Source organism: Sceloporus occidentalis, unplaced genomic scaffold (genome assembly GCF_023333645.1).
Source record: "Sceloporus occidentalis isolate IW3139 unplaced genomic scaffold, rSceOcc1.0.p SCAF_8, whole genome shotgun sequence".
Lineage (NCBI taxonomy): Eukaryota > Metazoa > Chordata > Lepidosauria > Squamata > Phrynosomatidae > Sceloporus > Sceloporus occidentalis.
This window is the reverse complement of record NW_028316988.1, coordinates 8,933,805-8,949,887: the sequence shown is the minus strand read 5'-3', so window position 1 is coordinate 8,949,887 and position 16,083 is coordinate 8,933,805. Positions and strand designations below refer to the sequence as shown.

Below are 16,083 nucleotides of genomic sequence, written 5' to 3'. Positions count from 1 at the left end.
CTACCCAAACTACAGATCCCAGAACACTATGATTCTATGAAAAGTAGTTCTCTCAGTCCTGGACTGTGGCTGATGGGAGTTCTCCTTTCAGGAGCATGCATTGCTACAAGTAATGCCTGACCTTGCTCTTATTTGTCTGTAGAGATCTGTCCTCCATTGGAACCAAAATCTCATATTCTTTCCCAACCAGGGAATCCAATTGATAGATAAAGCCTCGCCACACAAGATACTTAGCTAACTTAACCCCAGTCCAGACCACACTTTCCGCAGCTTGAAAGTATGGGAGACTCTGATAGTTTTCAAAGGATAGGTTAGATCCATGGAAAGAAAACGCCGGTCGCTTAAGCGGAGCCATGAAATTAACATATAGGCTGTAATTTAGAGAATTAAACCCGTCAAGGGTGTCAGGGTAATTGAAATTTCCACTTGGTAAATGAGGAAACAGCGTAACCGATGATATTCCCAATAGGTTGGAATTTAATACGTTTGGAAGGGATCAGTTTTCATTTCAGTTCTGCTTTCCTTGATAAGTGGGATTTGATTATTCATTCTCGGAGAGATACTTACATTAAATAAAATGCTAATGCAATGCCGGATTTCTGTCGTACTCTTTTTATCCTGTAACTGATATTGTTGTAACCCGCCTTGATCTATGGAAAGGCGGGCTATAAATAAATATTTTATTATTATATTATTATTTTATTTTAATAAAGTGCGTTGCCTTATATCATATACTGCTCTAATGATGCGGGTTGTGCGGAGTCCAATGGTTCTTATTTCTTCTTATTAGTTATAAAATAAATAATGCAGGGATGGAACTATGTTTTTTTTTAAAAAAGCAGGGTTGGAACTATGATAAAAAGATGTCTTAGGTGTACTTTTTGACCGCAGCACCCAGAATCCCCACGCAGCATAGCCATGGGTTTGTTTGCTGGGGGATTCTGGGAGTTGTAGTCCAGAAAGTCCAAGCTACGATGTGAATGCATGCATACATTCAGGTGCAAAGGTTTCTAGCAGCATAAGGCTTTTTGAATCAGCTGCAAGCAGTAAGAAATTGTGTGCAGAAATGGATTTGCAAGCCATAGAACATCAAATGAAATGTGTGTTCGAAACCAACCATATAAGTGACAAACAGGTTACTTTTCCCCTTAAATGGTGGCTTTCCTCCAAGGACAGATTGACTTTGGTGGCTATTAGCTGGCCTTTGGTGTCCGTTTCACCATTGTGCTTCATTCGGCGGTGATGTTTTGTAAAGTTGTTTTTATTTCTCTTTATGTTGGTACGAACGCGTGGATTAGATTTTACTTCCTTTTTCTATTTTGTCTTTAGTGGTCTTTTTATTGTGAAATGTGACCTTGTTCTTAGTCTGTGAAAGTGATAGTAAGGTGCCAATGCATGCTCAGTAGGAGATATATGTATCAGTTCATCACGTTTTCCTTCATCCGTGTTTGTTGCAGTGCTCTAGAATTAAAGAGGAAACCAAGCGTGAACTCAGGGAGAGAGAAGTAAATGCCTATGAGAATGTGAGTTAGCCTTCCGTTTGCTGCACTAATGCGCATGCGCAGCCCCGACTTCTGAGCCAACATTTGGCAACTTTGCCTTTTGTGCCATGAATACGTAATGCAAGTGCGATCTGCAACACAACGTTGCCGTGGTCCTATTCGGAGTTTCGGCATGCCGTTCCATTAATAATATCCATAAATCCAATTCCATTTGATGGATAAACATCTATTTAACAACTTTCCATGGCTTCTTAACATGCTCAGACGTCACTGGGATTATTTGGGAGGTTAGATTTTCCTTTTTCTTTCCAAAAAATAACAACACTTACATATATTTCTGCAAACTTTGGGGTTTCTCCAAACATATTGAAGCCTCCCATTCCTTTCTTCAGTGCACTCCTCTTAGATCTCACATCTATGGCTTTCTGCTAGGAGTGCTCAGGAATTGGGTACAGTTTCAATACTATTTAAATAGAAATGGGACCATGACCGTGGAGTTTATCCCACGATGGAGAATGAGAGTTTACCCTGTGAATATCCCCCAAAATTGCGTCATTACGTGAAGCGATTTCAGGCAACGTGGCGCAAAACCCGCCATTGATGTCACTGATTAACGTGCATCTTTTTACTTTTGGGATTTCAGTGACGAAGCATATCACTTCATTTGCGCCAGTGCGTGTGATAACCATTCGCGCAGTTACTCGCCATTTCCGCTTCATTTGCGGGCTGCTTTAAACTCGCTTTAATCTCTCTTTAATGCCGAAATCAGCCCCAGTGTGATAAACTCCAACGACTTGGCACAAGATGGAGGTTTTGGTCTGCAGGAGGTAGTTAGAGTTTCTTATCGCCTCTAACCCAGAGGATCCCTGCCTGTATTTCTCACATACTAACCTTACCCCGGAATAAGGGTCGGTGTAGTTTCCCACGACTTATCCTGATTTCTTCCCCTTTTGCAGCACGTTGCTGAGCTGGAACTGCAAGTGCGGAGGTCTGAAGATGACATGAAAAAGTGCCGAGCGGAACAGGACACTTTGGCCAACCAACTGGCCGAAAAAACAAAGGTAAATAACCCTTTTCTCCCAAAATGGGGTCTTTGGTCACTCTTCTGGCTGACCGCTAGATGGCAAAATAAGCCCAAATGAATGGAAATACAGAGATCAACAGTATGGTTAGATAGTCTTGTCACTTGGTTTAGAGACTTTCTTTGTCTCTGCTGTAAGATCTGTTCAACAGGCTTGACTCAGAATATGGAGGACTCTGCATCTCTGGAGGTCTTTTAACAGAAGTTGGATGGGACATCTTTCAAGGATGCTTTAGTTGTGTTTTCCTGTATGACAGGTTGGAATAGATGGCCCTTGTGCTCCCGTCCTACTCTTAAGGTTCTCTGGATGATCATCATCATCATCCATTTATTAATTCATTTATACCCTGCCTGTCCCCCCAGTACTGGTTAAAAATTCTTATTAAAATACCGTTAAGCGGTTACACGCATCCCTCCACATTCACTGGGGTTAGGGACACAGGACCCCCGTGAATGTAGAAAAACCACAGATAACAAAAAGGCTATGTTTTGCACCTGGGATAGCACCTCTCTTGGAATCTCTAGGTCCTCCGGTGCCACTCTGTGAACAACATCTGCCAGACATTGACCATGGAGTTGCGCTGGAGAAGCTACAAAAGCCTAGTGGAGGGCTCTGCATAGGAATCTCTAGGTCCTTCAGTACGACTTTTGGTTACAGTTGAGCATAGTGTATATGTGGTGGAGGGCCTAGAGATTCCTAGAGAGAACGTATTAATAATATTGGTGAATAATCAAAGCTGCAAAAGTCAAAGCCGCAAATGTGGAGGGGTGAGTGTGCACAAAATCAGGAACGCATTCGAACAGATCCATTAAATGACAAAAAGATAAACATCAACAGAGGAACAGATCCCATTGCAGCCCACTGATCTGGGCTGCCTACAGTCTCCCAGGTCATTGCATGGAGCTAAGGGTGGGTTTGCACCTGGCAGCCCACTGCTGGATCCCAAGTTATGCTACCTGCATCAGCCTCCGACACCCTGACGTCTTCTCACCTGGAATAATACTGTGTCCAGCTCTGGGCCCCACAATTCAAAAAGGACATTGAGAAACTGGAGCTATGTGTCCAAAGGAGGGAGACTAAAATGGTGAAGGGTCTGGAAACCATGAAGCCCTATGAGGAACGACTACGGGAGCTGCGGGTGTTTAGCCTGGAGAAGAGAAGGTTAAGAGGTGATATGAGAACCCTGTTTAAATACTTGAAGGGATGTCATGTTGAGGAGGGAGCAAGCTTGTTTTCTGCTGCTCCAGAGACTGGGACCCAATGGAGCAATGGATGCAAGCTCCAGGAAAAGAGATTCCACCTCAACATTAGGAGGAACTTCCTGACAGTAAGGGCTTTTTGATAATGGAACACACTTCTTTAGAAAGTATTGGAGTCTCTTTCTTTGGAGGTCTTTAAACAGAGTTGGCCACCTGTCTAGGATGCTTTGACTGAGAGTTCCTGCATGGCAGAATGGGGTTGGACTGGATGTCCCTTGTGGTCTCTTCCAACGCTATGATCCTAGGATGCTGCATGAGGCTGCGAGCAAGCCGTCGTCTCCATTAAGGACCATTAAAGGGGAGCTTGAAAGCAAAATGATAACTTCTGAAATGTTCCAGTCTGACATGGGAGAATGAGATAAGCAAGGACTGAAATTGCTCAGGGGCATCATTCGGTGGGTGCGGGGCACAGACCACCTCAGGCGACACTTCAGAGGAGGGCATCATCCGGTGTGCTGCTTTTCCAGTCTCGGGGTCTGCTGGGCAGAAAAGCAAGTCACCTCCCTTTCCTATTCACAGACCTGGAAAAAGCTGTTGGAAGAGAAGAGAGCAGCATTAAGAAATGATGTCAAATATAGTGGGTGCGCCACTGCCGTTGCTACTCCTGCCATGCTTTGGACCAGCCTTGCTAGGCCCATTCTATCTCTGTTTCAGGCTGAAGGGGAGCTGAGAGACGAGTGTGAGAGGAAAGCACAGCAGTTGCAAGAAATGGGACGCAGGGAGCGCCTCATGAAGTCGGACATGGACCGGGCAGCAACACAGGTAGGGTCAGTGGGATCGCCGTTTCATTTGAATTTAATTTAATTTTAATGTTTAATTTCACTACATGCTTTGCAAGTTACAAGTTGACCATTTGTTGCATCCATAAAGTATATATCTCAGTTATATTGAGTTCAAATGTTTATACATCGAGGGGTGCCTTTCCATCCCTCTGCATTTCTGCAAGGGTTGGAAGTCACCTCTGTGCATTAAATTTGACCGTTGTTCCTTTTGCATTCTTTTTTACTGACGTCAGGCTCAGGGCTTTAGAAACCAAATCGCTGAAATACTGTTTTTCCAACTTCCGGAGAAGTCAGTGACGGACCAACAGGTGAGATCTTGGTCTCTTTGCAACCCCTGCCTTTTGTTGAAGCACAATTGCGATGGTGTTGGTGCGGGTCACAATATCTTACCACCCAATGGCCACCCAATGGCCAAGAGCAAAGGACGGGTCTGTTGTATTGTTCATCTCACAGCTACAAACACGACAAAGGGAGGATGGTTGTGTGTCGCCAGTTTGTCTGGCCTGAATACAGTTGACCCTCCGTTTTCTTGGGGGATGTGTTCTGCCTCTCTGCGAAAACGGAGGCTTGCGCTTATTCAAGACCCATAGGCTTGAATGGGGTGCGCTGCCGGATGCATGTGCCATTGCAAATAGCAGAGGTCTCCCCTCCACACATATTCAAGAGTTAAGAGGGGCGACTGTATAGGGTTTTTAGTCAAGTGGCTTGGGAAGGGAGTCCTTTGTGAGCCATCTTGGGTCCAATTTGGGAGGAAAACAGCATATAGATTAAATAAATATAACAAGGATGTGTCTTTGAATTTGGCCAGAAAATGAAAAATGAATCTGATTTTGCTTTTGGTCAAAGATGGGCAACTTTAGGACATTCAGTGGCTAGTTTTCCACCTCCGAGGTTTGCTGGGGGCCACATGGAAAGCCAAAAACCAATACGCAGAAGAATGCAGAAGTCCAAGAAAAATGGGTCTGGGGCCCTGATTCCTATCTATAAAGTCAGTTGCTGTTTATTAAGGCTTCCAAGAGAAGGAACTCATTGCTTTTCTTTCTTATTTTGGCTGGGAAAAGTTCAGTCTGAAAAGACGTAACAGCTGTTTTATGCTTTCTTTAAACCCTGCGTCAGATTGTGGAGAAGATACAGCAAATCCAAGCGGCCAACGTGGAGTATTGCCAGAAGGAGATGGAGCTGAGGGAAGAAATGCACGTCAATGAATCCGAAATGGAGGAAATGTCGGAAAACATGGCGACGTTGAAGAAGGCGCTGGACCAGTTTCAGGTGCCAGGATTCATGTGTTAATAAACGAACATACATTCTGCACTTTCGGATGCCTTATAACCAAAGCTTACATATGTGTGTCCTGGTGAAACTTTTAATCTCAAGTTCTTTTCGGCACAGATCTATATTATTATTATTATTCCGTATTTTCTTTCTCAGGACTTCTTGCAAACTCCCTACTGCAGCAATAGCTTGAGGAAGGAGATCTCCGGTCTTCAAAATACCTTCCTGGTGCCACCGGTTTCAGATGTCCAAGCCGCGGTCGCCAAAATCCTGGACACTTTGCTGAACTGGGTGGACGCAATGGAAGGTCTCCTTCGAGATGTGGGTCTGGATGGATCCGTCTCTGGAAAAGGTCCTCCGACCATAAGCTTTCCCTTGACTGGTTTTTAATTTGATGAAATGCTTAGAATTGTTTTCTAGAAATCTCTAGGGATCTGTCTTCAGGATGCTTGAGGAATGATTTCCAAATGACTCGCCTTCAACAGAATATGTATTATGGACCTCAGATAGGTCTAACACCTTGGACAGCTTTTCAAAGTTTAGACTAAAACCCAGAATGGGTTCCCCCTTGGAGCAACATGAAACATGAATGTTGGACTTAAGACTATGGGAAACTAAGGAGTTTATCAGACAAGGGAAACTGGAAGTATAATCCAATGGCAATCCGAGTGCAATCATGGGGTTTAATGTTATCGCATGATAGAGTACCACATGCAATTTCAGGCAATGAGAAGTCAATCCGAATGCAATCCTGGGGTTTCATGTTATTGAGTGAGAGGTGATCACACGCAATTTTGGGCAATGGCAAGCTATTTTGGGGCAATAGGAAGTCAGTGCAAACACTATTCGAATTCACTTAAATTCGCTGAACTAGCAAATTCATGTAAATGCGTTCTGGCCCCACTTTCTTTTCATTCGAAATTAAGAGAAATTCCTCCCATACACACACACACACACACACACACACACACACGATTTCTTGGAGATGGGGCCCAACTCTAAACACAAAATTCATTCATGTTTCATACACACCTTACACACATCACCTGTAATTTGATAGAATAATTTTGTGCATGAAACAAATTTGGTGTACACCGAACCCTCAGAAATATTTCAGGCTTTCGACTTCTGGATCTGGGAGAGCCAACTGGTATTGCCTTAAAGCCAGAAACAACTGGAAGCCACACACAACAAGGACAATATACAAGTGTCCTAGCTGTCCGCACATTGCTTTGCGCTGTTCCTTTTTGGCCTGGGGTCATTGCCGGACTGCCATAAATGGAAACGTACTGGGTTTTCTTGTAACACAGTTGCATTCCAGGAGCGAAATGAACTTGGTCCTCACCGTTCTTCTCATTCCTTTGGCAGGAATGCCCTCTTACATGAAGCAGCTGCGGGACCTCCATTGTAACACTATGGGCCAACTTCAGACGTTACAGGTAAAAAAATAAAATCTTCCTTCGGATGAATATAGGCCTGTTACAGACTGCCAAAATAAAGCTGCTTCGAGTCTTTTTGGAGGTATGCTGTTTAAATGATGCATGGGTCCTGAGAGTCCGGAGGTTGCGCCAAAGCCACACTCTATTCCTAAGCACTGGAGTGCAGCTTTGGTGCAGCTTCCGGATTCTTAGGATGCATGCATCATTTAAACAGCATACCTCCAAAGAGACCCCAAGCAGCTTTATTTTGGCAGTCTGTAACAGGCCATAATAATAAAAATAATAATATGATTTATTTTTAAATGCTCTGTTGTCCCAGATAGAAACTCCCAACTCAGTCTGACGGTTTGGATCTTTCTCCATAGGACCAGCTAAAAATGGCCAAAGACTCTCAGGATACGATGCTCCAGGAACGGCTGAAGGAGCTGCAAGAAAAACTCGAGGAGGAATTTCAGGGCAAAGAGAGGGAAGATCTGGAAGTTGAGAAGGAGCACAGAAAGGTCGGAGGGACGTGCTTTTTTTGTGCTTCAACATCTTGTCTTAGGATGGGACAACATTTGAGACCTGCATATGAATCACCACCATAAAGAAACCATTAAACTGGGGCTTTAACTCTTTCCCAGGTTCTGGAGGGAATGGCTGCCCTGGGAGAAGCAAAATGGAAGGAGGCCATTGGTGAAGAAAAGAAAAGGGTCGAAGATTTGGAGACGCTAGCAAAGCAACTGTCAGAGGTGTGTAGAGATGTGCAGGTGTCTCCTATCACAAAATCCTAGTTGGAAGAGACCCCAAAGGCTATTTCATAGCCCTTGCCCAAAACGCTAGCCACTGAACAACCATGCACATCCATGCTCTGCTGTTACATGTATCTTGGCAAAGTATGGCTTGCGTCTTCTGAGTGTTTGTCTTCTGAATTACCACTGAAAAACTATGGTTTGAGACTTGGATAATGTATATGTGTCCACTCACAGAATTGAAAATGCAGGGATCGTTCAAGATGTCTGGTCATAGGGCTGTGCATTTTCTTGTGAATGGTACGCATGCCCCAGACTTGTTTAAAGACATCTGGAAGGCATAACAAGTTTAGAAGCAGCTTACATCTTAACTTGTCAAAGAATGATAGAATCACAGAGTTAGAAGGTACTGCAAGGGCTATCTGACACATCCAATGCACATGCGCCATGCAGAAATGCGCAACTAATATATTTGTTGTTCTGTGGGTTGACTCCAGCTCAGAGCAACCTTCTGTCAGGGTTATCCTGGCATGATTTATTCAGAGGAGGCTTGCCATTGCCATCTTCTGAAGTGGAGAAAGTGTGATTTGTTCAAAGTCACCCAAAGGATCTTCATGGCTAAGCCGGGATTTGAACCCTGATCTCCTGAAGTCCTAGTCCAACACTCAGACCATTATGTTGCAGCTAATATATCAGTGGTGGCGAACCTATGGCACGCGTGCCAGAGGTGGCACTCAGAGCCTTCTCTGTGGGCACACATGCTGTCACCCTAACACAGAGTTTCTTGCTAGAAAGCCAGAGAGACGTGGCACTTTGCAATAAATAAGTGGGGTCTGGGTTGCAGTTTGGGCACTTGGTCTGTAAAAGGTTCGCCATCACTGTAATATATTCTGCCTTGGAAATCCAAAGATTGGTTATTCTGTGTAAACTATGTTTGAGCTTTGGGCACAGCATGGAAAAACATCTGCAACAAACTTGGGGTGAAAGAGAGAAAGGATTTTATCACACGGGATGAATCCTGTGCAGAAAGTAAATTTAAACTGAAAACAACCCGCATTTGAGGGTTGTTTTTCAGACAACGTTCAGGGTTAACCTGAACAGAAAGTTGGATAAAACTGCATTTGCAGGATGTTTTTCGGGTGACGTTTGCGTGAAAGAGAAATGACCCAAGCGCAAAGTCATCAAAACCAGCTCCTTTTAACTTTGGCTAAATTTCGAAAGTACAAAGGCGCTTTCCGTTCGGGTTGTTTTCACGCCAACGCGTCTGACAAGCAACGCCCGGACTTTAAAGAATGATTTCCTGGTTTATGTCTTGGCTCTTTCTAATGATCTCTTGTATATTTTTCACTGTAGGCGCTAGAACAGAAAGCAAAATTGGAGGCAGCTGCCAACGCCAGAGTAACAGAGACTCTGGAGAGCCTAGAAGCAGCGGAGAGGAGAAAGGTAAGTGTTAAGGGGAGGCAGAAAGGGACTCGGTGCAAGGGATCTTCAGCTGGAAGCCCATTGCCCAAATCCAAACCGTAAAGAGAGTGACCGCCAGGAGGGAAACCTATAGGAATGAGATTTTTGGCAGGTTGCAGTGATGGAGAGATGTGGGTTATGGCTTCATACCTCCCATTTAACCTAAGTACTGTATGTAGAAAGGTTTCAGATCCAAGAAGGTCAAGAAGGAAATACAGTGGGCCCTTAGTGGGCACTTGGGTTTGGTTCCAGGACCCCATGGATACCAAAATCCATGGCTGCTCAAGTCCCATTATATTCAAAGAGTATTATTATTATTATTATTATTATTATTATTATTATTATTATCATCATCATCCCTTGGTATCCGCTGGGGTTTGATTCCAGGATCCCCTGTGAATACCAAAATCCGTGGGCGTTCAAGTCCCATTATATACAATGGCATACTAAAATGATATCCCTTTTATAAAGTGGCAAAATCAAGGTTGGTTTGTTGGGATTCGTATATTTTTTGAGTATCTTCAAGCTGTAGATGCTTGAATTCATGGATAAGGAGGGCTGGCTGTATTTGGAGAGAGCAATTTAATGTCCAGCATTTGGAACTAGGCTTTATAAATTTGTTCTCATTGTGCAGATTCAGCTTGTGATCTGATCCTTGGTTTCTGTTTTTCCCCTCCTGTACACAGTCAGTGTGCACATTGTTGTCATTGTTGTGTGCCTTCAAGTCATTTCCGACGTATGTTGGCCCTAAGGCACACCTATTATTGGTTAAACCCTGTGCAGAAATGAGATTTTAAAATCCGCTTTTGCGGGTAGTTTTTCAGACCACATTGGCGTCAATGAGAAATAACGCGACATTAATCCGAACGCAAAGTTGACAAAACACACTCCTTTTTACTTTCGGGAAGTTTCCAAACGTAAAAAGGAACAGGTTTTGTCGACTTTGCATTTGGATAAACATTGCGTTATTTCTCATTGACGCCAACGTTGTCTGGAAAACTACCCGCTTTTGTGGGTTATTTCTAATCTCTGTTCGGTTTAACCCCAAACGTCATGTGAAAAACAACCCGCTTTCTTTAAATCACTTTAAATCAGGGTTCTGCATGGGATCCGTCTCGTGTGATCAACTCCTTAGACTAGAGAGATCTTCCTTTTTACCTCGTACCTGGTCCTTTTTTAAACACTGGATGTAATGGTGATTGAACCTGAGACTTTATTGCTTGGATCCCTTTTGGTTCAAGGGAGTTTCCTCACCTGTGGATCAACCTGTTTCTGCGTTTTCCAGACTCTGGCGGAAGAGAAGTTAATGGTCTGCGAGAAACGCCTGGAAAGCCTGGAGAAAGAGAACGAGGCGCAGAAGCGGAAGCATCAGGAGGAGACGTCCGAATACAAGGAACAGGTCAAGCAACACTCCAGGACAATCGTGGATTTGGAAAGCAAATACGTGGAAGCTGCCCGGCACGCAAAGAAGGCCAAGGAAGAAAACGGGAACCTTCAGAAGCAAATAGAAGGTCAGTCAAGAAGACAGATAGGTCTATACCAGTGATGGCCAAACTCTGGCCTTCCAAGTGTGTTGGACTTCAGCTCCCAGCATCCCAGGCCATTGGCCAACGTGGCTGAGGCTTCTGGGAGCTGAAGTCCAAAACACCTGGAGGACCAGAGTTTGGACCTCACTGGTGTTTACAATCTATATAATTAAATGCTTTTGCTGTAGTCTATAAAACACATGCTGATTCTTTTTCTTTTTAATTCTTTGGTGCGCTCCGTTTGCCGTCGCATGTTTGCAACGTGGTCCCTAGTGCCCCTTCCTTTTCTGAATCCTGCTTTCACCTCTGGGGTTTCTCTCCATGTGCGAATGTTGGGCTTTATTTTGCTTGCCTAAGTCCCTTCCCAAATTTAGAATAGTCCCTTGAGTCAAAAGGTTTCCTATTTCGGACGATGCATGCATGGGGTGTTTGTCATAGAAGCCATCGTGTTGGAAAAGACATTTTTCCTTTCTCCGTTTTCCTCATTCTGCCTGTTTCAGAGCCCCAGGACTTTGACCAAACCCTGTCTCTAGATGGCTTGTTTAAGGAGTGCTTGGATGTTCCAGAGTGTTCGTATTAAGACCAGTTATTAAAGCTTTTTAATCCGTTGACTGGTAGAACATTCTTATCCATTTAAGCTAAATGGTTCACCGGTTAAAGAATGATTTAAATGAAACTATTGACAGACCGCCTTCCCAAATTTCTCAGAATTTTTGAGAAGCAAGTCATCTCCATGTTCGTTTTTGGCTTTCTTGGGTATGTTTCCTTTTTCCTCCTAGAAATGCAGAGGAAGTCTTGCAGATCCTTGCCCGCCTGTTTGCAAGAAGCCGTTTCCCCAGAAGAGTCCCACAGTTTCTGGAGGTACGCAGTTATTTGCTCTCTCACCCACCACCAACGTTTTGTCATCACCCTGCTTTGCAGAAATGGAAGAGGTATCAGGCTGTTACCAAAATGCACTTGAGCGACACATTTCTTTTTTGGTCTCGCTCCAGGGAAGAACTCAGAGCCGCCAGACAGAAAGTCCTGTCCAGTGAGGCTGTCATGGCGGAACTGAAGAAGGAGCTCTCCGAAGCCAGAGCCAGGGTCTCCGACGCAATCGGTTTGTGATTTCAGTTGTACGGTTGGAGTATTGGAGTGGTACTTAGAGTCATCAAAACCATAGAGTTGGAAGAGACCCTAAGGGCCATCCAGTCCAACCCCATTCTGCCATGCAGGAACTCTCTATCAAAGCATCCCCAATAGATGGCTATCCATCCTCTGTTTAAAGATCTCCGAGGAAGGAGACCCCACTGGACTTGGGAGATCTAGGTTCATTGAACCACAAAGCTCACTTGGTGACTTTGGGGCCATCGTTGTCTTAGCAAGGCCTACCACGCAAGATTGTTGTGAGGATAAAGTTGGCAACAGGAGAGCCATGTATACTTCCGAAAGCATAGGGAATGCAAGATATGCAGTCGTCCCTTCCCTTTCGTGGGGGATCCATTCCAGACCCCTGCATAAGAGAAAAAATGCAGATGCTCAAGCCCCATTCAAATGAATGGGGCCTGTGCCCATGGTTGTGCAGCGGCGGGGCATGGGGCGCACGCCACGGGAGCGTGCGCCATTATTTTCTTCCTTCCAGTGTATAACACAGGCACACTGTAGTTGTAATATACCCATTAGCCCCCTAAAACTTTAGAGCAGCCTTGCTCAAGTAAGCATTGTCCAGATGTGTTGGACTTCAGGTCCCATTATCCCCATCTAGCATGACTGAGGATATTGATTCCAGCTCAACATTAGGAGGAACGTCCTGAGAGTAAGGGCTTTTCGGCAGTGGAACTCACTCCTTCCTCTGAGAATGGAGTCTCCTTCCTTGGAGGTCTTAAACAGAGGCTGGATGGCCATCTGTCAATGGGGATGCTTTGATTGAGATTTCCTGCATGGCAGAATGGGGGTGGACTGGATGGCCCTTGGGGTCTCTTCCAACTCTATGATTCTATGATTCTATGAGAGCTGAAGGCTGTAGGGAGAGAACTGCCTTTCCGAATAGAAAAAGAAGATAGTGTCAAGGTGTGGATGCATCGCTGCATTGCATTATTGTCGGTTAAGCATCCCCAAAGTTGACAGCCGTCCTCATTTCTCCAAAATGACCTTAAAAGTTCTTAACGGAAAGCAAGTTTCTTTGAAAAAGTGCATTCAGGGTAATCTGTAAAAGAATCCCCAAAAGATCTGGTGTTTGTTCTGATTTCAGAACACCGGGGCTTCATTCTCGCTACCTTTTAAACCGGATCCTGATTTGGCTCAAACCAGTTCAAATGGCGCTGGTTCCCACTTAATCCAAATTGCTGAAGCCATGCTCCAGACCCATTTAACCCACGTCTTTTTGATGCTGATTTTTCCCCCCGCTTCTTTTTCAATAAACCGAATCTGCGCAAGTGCGGACCGCAAGCGGATCGGAATCGATTCACGTTTCCCCTTCGGCCGGCTGGAACCGAATTGTTTTGAATCAGTTCGTTCGTGAATGGAAACCACAAGTGGGTCATTTTAATGCAATCGGGGCAAATGCAGCAGGAGCCACACTCCTCTGTCGAATCGATCCATTGGTTCAGATTGCGCGCCGATTTATCTGCATTGCAGTTTGAAAACCCAATGCGTGAGGCGTTCCACAAAATCGCAGGTAAACTGCAAATACTCCACCGCCATTTAGGACTTCTCTTTGCTCAGGAGAACTCAGCGAAAAGCAGAAAATGGAGCTGGAGCAAAAGCAAAGCCTCGTCCGCAGCCAAGGCCAAGAGATCCTCCAGCTCCAGGAGAAGCTCTTTGAGATGAGCAACCTTGTGGACCAGAAGGACTCCGACCTCAAAATAGTCAGAGGTGAATTAAGGTAAGCTGACCAAAAGATTTGGCATGAAAGAATACAAGGGACTGACCCACAATAATCTAGCTGCCAAGCCTTTAGGTTAAAATCACATGTTAAGAGAAAATGCCTGTTCCCAACTCCTATAGTATTTCCCATCCAGACCTGCAGCTCCTTCAAAGCTCACAAATGACCAGTCGCATTGCCGCACGCCATCGCCATTTTGCGACTGTCACAAAACGAAACCAATTTATATGGAAGTATAAAACTATGCTAATTTTGAGGCTGAATTGAAGACAACCTTTTTTAGAGAGCCATTCGAAATCACTGGTTATTAATCTGCTGCTTACTTTGTTGTTGTTGTTGTTTATTGTATACTAGTTAGTTATTATTTCAGAGATATTTTAATCATGTAATGTTGTCGTTTTAGATCGGACGCCGCTTGGCAGGTTTTTATTCTTATTTTTTTCCTTCCTTGTTTTATTTGACCCTTACTATGTATAGCGCTGGGCAAATTTTATAGTGCTCTATAAATGATGATGATGATGATGATGATGATGATGATAATAATAATATATGTAGGCAAGTTCATGCTAAAGATAAACAGACACCATTTGCCATTAAGAAAACTCCACTCTCTTTCCTCCTCCTCCTTTCTTTCCTCCTCTCATCTTCCTTTTCTTCTTTCTCACTTCTTCTTCCTCCTTCTCCTCTTCTTCAATTTACAAAAAAAAATCTATCTATCTATCTATCTATCTATCTATCTATCTATCTATCTATCTATCATCATTATCTTTTGTTGGGATAGTGGGAATGTGCAGCATCTTCTCCATCCATCACTATCTATCATCTATCTATCTATCTATCTATCTATCTATCTATCTAAATTATCTTTTGTTGGGATGGTGGGAATGCAGGAACAGTAGAGAGAAACTGAAAGAGGTGATGAAGAAGAGCAAGGAAAAAGCTGAAGAGCCAGAGAAAGATCTGGAGCACAAGGGAACGCAGACGCCGGTCCCTTCGCCGGATGAACCTCCTGCAGCCAGAAAGGCAAGTGGTCCCCAAAGGATCTTGCTATATAGCTGATGCTGATGGCTTGTCTGCCTCCAAAAGAATGGATGAATTTGACTTGTGTTACATTATGCTTAATGCTGTTGAACGGTCCCACAGTTATAAAATGTCGTTTTATGTCAGCAGCCATTCATTTACCCGAAGCAGGCCGGTTCATAGCCATGGGTCTTGGAGGGCTCTCATTCGCTGGGTGAGCCATAAGTCCAAGTCAATTTGGTATCAGTTAACAACAACAAACATTCATTTGAACCAGATGTAGCCCTCAATTCCTCCAAAATCCCCGAATTGCTCTTTTTTCTCATTGACCAAATGACCATATGCACTCGACTTTAAGTCATGTTTAACTTGAGACGAAGTTTTGGGGCCAGAATTATGGGTTTTGATGCGACTCGTGGATAAGGATAAAACTTAGGGGTATGAACAAAGGATGTAACGGATGAAGTTTACTGTCTTCATACATAAATGTCTTATTCAGCTCCTTCTAATCCTGATTCCTCCTTTGAGGGGAAGCACCAAAGAAAGACTTCGGTGCTTCTTTCGGTTGCTCCTGGGAAGGACTAAGAGTTAAAATACAATGTTTAGATTGACCCATGGATAAGTCGACCCAGCTTTTTGGGATCAATTTTTTGACTAAGCTTTCTAGACTTATCCATGAGTATATACAGTATTTGGTCAATTTTTGATCTTCTTTTTGTTTACTGTTTTAAACATAAGTCCCTTCATTGTTTTAAATCTAAAGTCTCATTACTAGAATTCCTCATTCAGGCCGGCGAGGCGGCTTTTGAGAGGAAGCAACGGTGATGTTCCGCCTTTTCCCTTTTCTTTGCAAGCCTCCAAAGCGATCCCAAGTAAGGAAAAGATATATATTAAGTATCTTTGTCACATATTGATTCAAAGTCCCAGGGCAGTGGATTTTTTCAAAGGCTTTCCTGGACCATTTCCAGAAACCTCCGATGTCCTGCGGCTGTTAAATAATTCAGCTTTTTGGACCAGGATGGAATATTCCCCCAGGACAAATTGACAATTGATGTATTCTGGCTCACGCATTGACAGACACACATACCCAGGGGGAACGCAATGCAATGCAATGCAATGCAACGCTTGGCAAGCATGGCTCTGTTC

At 43.9% G+C, this 16,083-nt stretch overlaps 1 protein-coding gene across 4 annotated transcripts in view; it reads left to right on the top strand.

Annotated features, from left to right (window-relative positions):
- FHAD1 (forkhead associated phosphopeptide binding domain 1) overlaps window positions 1-16,083 on the top strand; it is a 30,928-nt gene that overhangs the window by 9,484 nt on the left and 5,361 nt on the right. For 3 of the 4 annotated variants that reach the window (XM_089534458.1, XM_089534456.1, XM_089534455.1), the window contains exons 9-23: window positions 1,458-1,523; window positions 2,459-2,563; window positions 4,498-4,605; window positions 4,859-4,933; window positions 5,742-5,894; window positions 6,054-6,249; window positions 7,266-7,336; window positions 7,702-7,836; window positions 7,960-8,067; window positions 9,421-9,510; window positions 10,814-11,039; window positions 11,834-11,915; window positions 12,047-12,153; window positions 13,758-13,917; window positions 14,808-14,940. In XM_089534458.1, the coding sequence (XP_089390584.1) occupies window positions 1,458-1,523; window positions 2,459-2,563; window positions 4,498-4,605; window positions 4,859-4,933; window positions 5,742-5,894; window positions 6,054-6,249; window positions 7,266-7,336; window positions 7,702-7,836; window positions 7,960-8,067; window positions 9,421-9,510; window positions 10,814-11,039; window positions 11,834-11,915; window positions 12,047-12,153; window positions 13,758-13,917; window positions 14,808-14,940 (1,815 nt within the window). The remainder of the gene's footprint in view (window positions 1-1,457; window positions 1,524-2,458; window positions 2,564-4,497; window positions 4,606-4,858; window positions 4,934-5,741; window positions 5,895-6,053; window positions 6,250-7,265; window positions 7,337-7,701; window positions 7,837-7,959; window positions 8,068-9,420; window positions 9,511-10,813; window positions 11,040-11,833; window positions 11,916-12,046; window positions 12,154-13,757; window positions 13,918-14,807; window positions 14,941-16,083) is intronic. The other variant, XM_089534457.1, reaches the window with a different exon arrangement.